Source organism: Oncorhynchus mykiss, chromosome 5, assembly GCF_013265735.2.
Source record: "Oncorhynchus mykiss isolate Arlee chromosome 5, USDA_OmykA_1.1, whole genome shotgun sequence".
Classification (NCBI taxonomy): domain Eukaryota; kingdom Metazoa; phylum Chordata; class Actinopteri; order Salmoniformes; family Salmonidae; genus Oncorhynchus; species Oncorhynchus mykiss.
In genome coordinates, this window is record NC_048569.1 from 21,471,258 (window position 1) to 21,478,092 (window position 6,835).

At 44.3% G+C, this 6,835-nt stretch overlaps 1 protein-coding gene across 1 annotated transcript; it reads left to right on the forward strand.

Moving 5' to 3' along the window:
* The first annotated feature begins 2,595 nt into the window (after positions 1 to 2,595).
* On the forward strand, positions 2,596 to 5,914 carry LOC110523406 (beta-crystallin B1-like). The gene is made up of 6 exons (XM_021602081.2): positions 2,596 to 2,747; positions 3,424 to 3,565; positions 4,136 to 4,254; positions 4,533 to 4,665; positions 4,922 to 5,064; positions 5,510 to 5,914. Exons 2-6 carry the CDS (start codon positions 3,443 to 3,445, stop codon positions 5,685 to 5,687), a joined length of 696 nt encoding a protein of 231 aa, XP_021457756.1. The 5' UTR covers positions 2,596 to 2,747; positions 3,424 to 3,442; the 3' UTR covers positions 5,688 to 5,914.
* Positions 5,915 to 6,835: the final 921 nt, after the last annotated feature.

Consider the following 6,835-nt stretch of genomic DNA (forward strand, 5'->3'; position numbering starts at 1 on the left):
TGTTCAGAGGAGACTGAGTGAATCAGGCCTTCATGGTCGAATTGTTGCAAAGAAACCACTACTAAAGGACATCAATAATAATAAGAGACTTGCAATGGACATTAGACCGGTGGAAATCTGTCCTTTGGTCTGATGAGTCCAAATTTGAGATTTATGGTTCCAACCGCTGTGTCTTTGTGAGACGCAGAGTAGGTGAACAGATGATCTCCGCATGTGTGGTTCCCACCGTGAAGCATGGAGGAGGAGGTGTGATGGTGTTGGGGTGCTTTGCTGGTGACACTGTCTGTGATTTATTTAGAATTCAAGGCAAACTTAACCAGCATGGCTACCACAGCATTCTGCAGCGATACACCATTCCATCTGGTTTGCTCTGAGTGGGACTATCATTTGTTTTCTAACAGGACAATGACCAATGGAGTGCCAATGGAGTGTAATGGAGTGCCGCATCAGATGACCTTGCCTCCACAATCACCCGACCTCAACCCAATTGAGATGGTTTGGAATGAGTTGGACCGCAGAGTGAAGGAAAAGCAGGCAACAAGTGCTCAGCATATGTGTGAACTCCTTCAAGACAGTTGGAAAAGCATTCCAGCTAAAGCTGGTTGAGAGAATGTGGAAAGCTGTCATCAAGGCAAATGGTGGCTACTTTGAAGAATCTCAAATATAAAATCTATTTTGATTTGTTGAACACTTTTTTGGTTACTACATGATTCCATTTGTATTATTTCATAGCTTTAATGTCTTCACTACTTTCTACAATGTAGAAAATAACAAAAATAAAGAAAAACGCTTGAATGAGTAGGTGTGTCCAAACTTTTGACTGGTACTGTATTTGGCCTTGTGTTTTGGGTTATTGTCTTGCTGAAAGGTGAATTGGTCTGTTGGAAAGCAACCGTAACCAGATTTTCCTCTAGGATTTTCCTGTGCTTTTCTATTCTGTTTATTTTTTTCCTAAAGAACTCCCTAGTCCCTGCCAATAAGAAGGAATACTTTCCGAAGCCATTGTGCCTGCCGGCAGACATCTTGTGGTGGCCACTCTAATACCTTGACTTTTTTGTCCTTACGCCATTTTGCCACAACTTTGGAAGTATGCTTGGGGTCGTTGTCCATTTGGAAGACCCATTTGCGACCAAGCTTTAACTTCCTGACTGATGTCTTGAGATGTTGCTTCAATACATCCACATTATTTTCCTTCCTCATGAAGCCATCTATTTTGTGAAGTGCAGTCCCTCGTGCAGCAAAGCACCCCCACAACATGATGCTGCCACAACATAATTTTCTGGAATTTCCCAAGCTGTTTAATGGCACAGTCAACTTAGTTTACTTTAACTTCTGGAATTGTGATACAGTGAATTATAAGTGAAATAATCTGTCTGTAAACAATTGCTGGAAAAATGACTGTGTCATGCACAAAGTAGATGTCCTAAAGGATGTGCCAAAACTATAGTTTGTTAACAAGAAATATGTGGAGTGGTTGAAATCGAGTTTTAATGACTCCAAAGTAAGTGTATGTACATTACAAAATGGGGAAAAATTCAAGGGGTGTGAATACTTTCTGAAGGAACTGTATCTATCTAAATTAGTTAATTAACCAATCAAACAAACAAACAATCAATCAATCTTTCAAGGATCACGATATCCACAACATTGAAAAAGTAATCTTTATTCTTAAAACCATAACTTCATGATCATTAACATTGACCTATACAATGGAGGGACCTGTACTTGATTGGACAATGTGTGTAGAACATGAACACTTTCCATAAAGACCTGTGGTGAGGGGGTAGAGAGAGACGGGGAGATGGGGGGGTAAGGAAAGAGGAGAAAGAAGAGAGTAGTAGAAAGGAGAAAAGACAAGGATTAAGGCTTCGTCAGTGTCATACAGGCTCTACTATTTCTCCTCTATCTTCCTTTAGCATCCTTTTCTGTGTTTTAAAATGCTGTGTGATACTGCCTGTATATTAGCATTATATCCATGTAAAACATGTGTGGGAGACAGACAGACAGTGCTGTGAGACGTTATCACCTGGTTACATATCCATATCCTTTCTCCGATAATAATTATAATAAATTATTATAATAAAAAAATATGAATAGTGATCTTAACTTTATTCATAAACTACTTTTCACACATTGTGCTTGGAACTACATAGAAGAAGAAGAAGAAGAAGAAGAAGAAGAAGAAGAAGAAGAAGAAGAAGAAGAAGTAGAAGAAGGAACGGAGTAAATCAGTCAAGGCTATACCATGTAAAGTTTTTCCTGTTAGAGTAAGAGAAAGATAAGAGAGAAACACTGTGTGTGTGTGTCTGTGTGTATGTGTCTGTGTGTGTGTGTGTGTGTCTGTACATGAGTGCATGCATGTGTGTGTGCATGCAGCTGCGTGTGTTTGTGTTAGAGGATTAACTCCTTGCGCCCTTCAGGTCTATGCATTCCTGGTCTCTATATGCTGCTATAGTTTACAGGCCCGGCGCACTAACAGAGGGGAAAGTGCCATTGTCAGGGCTTTCCATTGACAGTAAAGTGCTTACAGGCAGCACGGGGGGGGGGGGGGGGGGGGGGGGGGGGTTCTGGGTGATGCGATGACCTGGGGTGCTTTGGTCCAGATCAACTCTGATGACGCTTGTGTTTTTATTGTCCTGCGAGCCCCGGCTTTCGGCCCTTGCCAGGGTATAAAAGCTAGGGCTCTGCACTGAGGGGGCCAGCACGAGCCAGCCTACCCCACACGGCACTACAAGCTGTACACACAGGTAAGGACACACCCCACCCACACACACAATCCACAGCGGCAAACAGTACACAAGGGCCCACTCCTCTCAGCCTACAATGCCTGGGTGTGTCACCCTCGAGCGGGGCAGAGACCCTAACAGAGGCCCAGGCCTCAGGGCCTACATGAGGCACTCAGACCCCAGGCTGGATTGCTACATTGGTGGTTGGATGGTTACTTTCTTATTGGTGATTCAGATCCATCCTATGGAAGTGTGTGGCCTCTGTGTCCTGCCTTAGTTATTTACAAAAATAAAATAGTAACACACAATCAACAAACATTCATTCTGTAGTAAGAACATAGATACCACACCTTTACCTGATTGTGTTTTGACTGTTTTTACATGTATTTCTCCTTGTCCCTCTTTCTCTCAATCTATCTCTCTACCTACCCCTCCATTCTCTTTCCCTCTCTTTACTTGCATCTCTATCCTCCTCACTTGCCCTCTTTCCGTCAATACTCCCTTTTACTGTCTCTGGTTGCTCCACCCTCTCTTTCCTCTGACATACCTCTCCTCTCCCTGTCCCCTCTCTCCAATCCCTCCATCCTCTCCTTGCCCCCTCTCTTCCCACACTCATCTCTCCATCCCCTCCCTCCATTGTCCCTCCCTCTACCCCTTCTCCCTCCGTACTTTCCATCTCCCTCCCGCTCTCTGTCAGAATCTCCTGATCCCTCACCATGTCTCAGACCGCCAAGTCCGCCTCCAGTCAGGGAACTGATGCTAAGGACAAGGGAGCCCCTGCCCCCGCTGCCACCAGCAAGGCCACCAAGACCGGAGACCCTGGCATGGGAAACTTCAAAGTGAGTCACCACATCTCCATTATATATAGACACAGCCCACTTGGCACAGGAGCTGGATTCAAATGGTAACTGCAGAAAAAAGAGTAATGTCCACCCATTGTGTGGGAGCAGCAAACAGTCTAAAGTTAGCCATTTGCCTTTAGCCTTTATTTGAGCAGGGTTTATTGACTATGGATAGAGCATTATACAGGAGGTCTGTTGTGATTGTAAACATTGCTACTCAGTCAGTGGATGACCCCAGACATCTAAGATGACCCCAGACATCTTACGGCCTTCACAGCAGTACAGGGGGCTTTGGGTTTAGTGGAAGGAAGCTCCTGTCCAGGTAGTCAGAGTGATAATGGAGCTTTCTAACTGATTGATAGATTGAGTTACTGTAGTTACCAGCCCCAACTGTAAAGGGCTCTGAGTCCTACAGTAGTTACATACCTGCAGTAGTAAAAGGCACCATATTCATTCTAATTCTATGGTAAAATGGCAAATATAGAATACAATATTTCTGGAATAAGGACAGTGCCTCACCCTTGACCTCTCCTGTTGATGATGTCATCTAAACTCGGACCCCTGCAGATCATGCTGTTCGACCAGGAGAACTTCCAGGGCAGAATGATGGAGATCCAGAATGAGTGCATGAACGTGTGTGACCGCGGCATGGAGAGAGTGCGCAGTATCATCGTTGAGTGCGGCCCGTAAGTGGACACATACACCTACAGGGAAAGATCACACACACACACACACACACACACACATACACCTACAGGGAAAGATCACACACACACATACACCTATAGGGCTAAGCTCCACTATATTCTAGTCCAAAACACAGGAACACTTTAACATCTGAGATCAAACACTGATCCTGTACTCTTTCACAGTTCTTCACACTCATTTCATCCCGTCTTCTAATCCCTCTCTCCCCCATCTCCCCCTTGTGCCCCCCCTGTCCCTGATGGCCCCCCCTCTCCAGCTTTGTTGCCTTTGAGCAGACTAACTTCCGTGGGGAGATGTTCATCTTGGAGAAGGGAGAGTACCCTCGCTGGGATACCTGGAGCAACTCTTACCGTAGTGACTGCCTCATGTCCCTCAGACCCATCCGCATGGTGAGGAACACACACACACACACATAAAACACGTTCGCATACACACATAGACTCATGCCAAACACACACACAAACACACTCTCACATTTTCACACACACATTCCCAACATGACAATGACAAAGGAGTTTGCTAAAGCAAAAACATCTGGTGACCAGGGCTAATACAGTAGCTAGTGGAATTAACCTCCAACACTGTACCCTGACATTCTCTCTCCTTCCTCCCCTTCCTTCCCTCTCTCCCTCCTTCCCTCATCAGGACAGCATGGAGCACAAGATCTGTCTGTTTGAGCTCTCTGACTTCAAGGGCAATAAGATGGAGATCCAGGAGGATGACGTGCCCACCCTCTGGGCGCACGGCTTCACTGACAGGGTGGGCAGCGTGAGGGTGCCTGGCGGAGTGTGAGTACACACACACACACACACATGCACTCATCCTTATACACGCACACCACATCTATATTTATATGTATCACAGCAGTAGGGCTACTCTGCTGCTGAGAACCTGGTTAAATAAACTGACAAATCATCAGCTATATCAGTGATAAAGCTCATATCTGCAGGAGAAGCTAGACATAGAGTAGTAATACATGTGTAGCAGTAGAGTGACATATGGCCCAGAGCCTAAGGCAGAGCTGCAGGTCCCGTGCCTACAAGGGAAGTATTCAGTTAGTCATGGGGAGGACTGTGTCATGTTTTTGTGTCATAAAATATCACAGGTACATTTATGACTGTAGAACTCCATTATATGACTTCATTTTAATCTAAAAACAGCCTAGAAATACTATAAATCTAAATATACGGTAACTTAACTAAACTGATCCTCTCTATCTCCTCCTCTCTCCAGGTGGGTGGGTTACCAGTACCCCGGATACAGAGGCTACCAGTACCTGTTTGAGTGTGGTGACTACAGACACTACAACGAGTTCTGTGCCTTCCAGCCCCAGATCCAGTCCATGCGTCGCGTCAGGGACATGCAGTTCCATCAGCGTGGTTGCTTCAACCTCACTTCCGCCACCAAGTGAGGGAACTCTGGTGGACGGACGCTGTAACTGCAGCCAGCCCTCCCTCACTCAACCCGCCCAACAGGCGCTTTTTATTTCTCCAACCATATCCCTCCTTTCCTTTCCTTCCCTTCACCCACCCTCATACCTCCATCCTAAAGGGATAGAATGACAGCATCGTACCAACTGGAACAACCTAAATGACTTTTTATGATGCCAAATAATAAACATGTTTTGAAAAACTTGAATTCCTTTTGCCTGGACTACTTTTATTCAGAGCCTGTGGCAACATTTTTACCACAGCATTTTGTGCTTCACTGTCTTTCACGGTTTGTTATTCACTGTTTATTTCTCTCTCTTCCCTTATGTCTGTCTGACTGCTTTCTCCCAATGTTTTGTATTTCTCGGTCTCTCCCTCCTTCACTGTGTCCATCTCTCTCTCTCTTCCTTCTGTCCCTCACCTCTCCATCTGTCCTGTTAGACTGAGAAAGGACCATCTGATTAGCGAGGGGTTAAAGGTTGAACACAGCCCCTCTCACCACTGACAGACAGCACAGTCCCCCTGTCTCTAAGCTATAGATTGAACAGTTTAAATTATTATTACCTAACCATGAGGATGCATGTAGATAAAGCTTGTATAAGGTTATTCAATGGGACCTTGAAATGTGTTTCCTATCTAGAGCTATGACGTAGGAGTTATGGTCAGTTTATGACAAAACACAAAATTTGACAAATGTGAGGGATTTAAAATGTTCACCTTTGAGTTTTGGCCAATGGTCCCATAAAATGGCCAAAGAAAAAGATGTAGACATGATGAATCATCATTAAAATAGGAAAATTATGAAATGAGCTAATTTTAGGTTACAACAGAGCATCCGGTTGTTTTAACATCAACCAGTTCTGCAACAAAAAGCTGCCGCTATACTGATGTAAACATGTAGCTAAATAATTCTGATAAGAAATGTAGGCCACCTCACCTTCTTGACCTACCCTAACTTAATCCAGTTGACTCTCCAATAGGAAAATATGTTTCTCCTTGCTCCCTCAGAACAACAGATCTATACGTTCTTTATTTCAAGGGGATATTGTATCTATTCCTTATGTCACAACTTACTGGAATACATTTGTCAATAATATCTGTTGGAAAAAAGGTCTGGTTATTACCACAC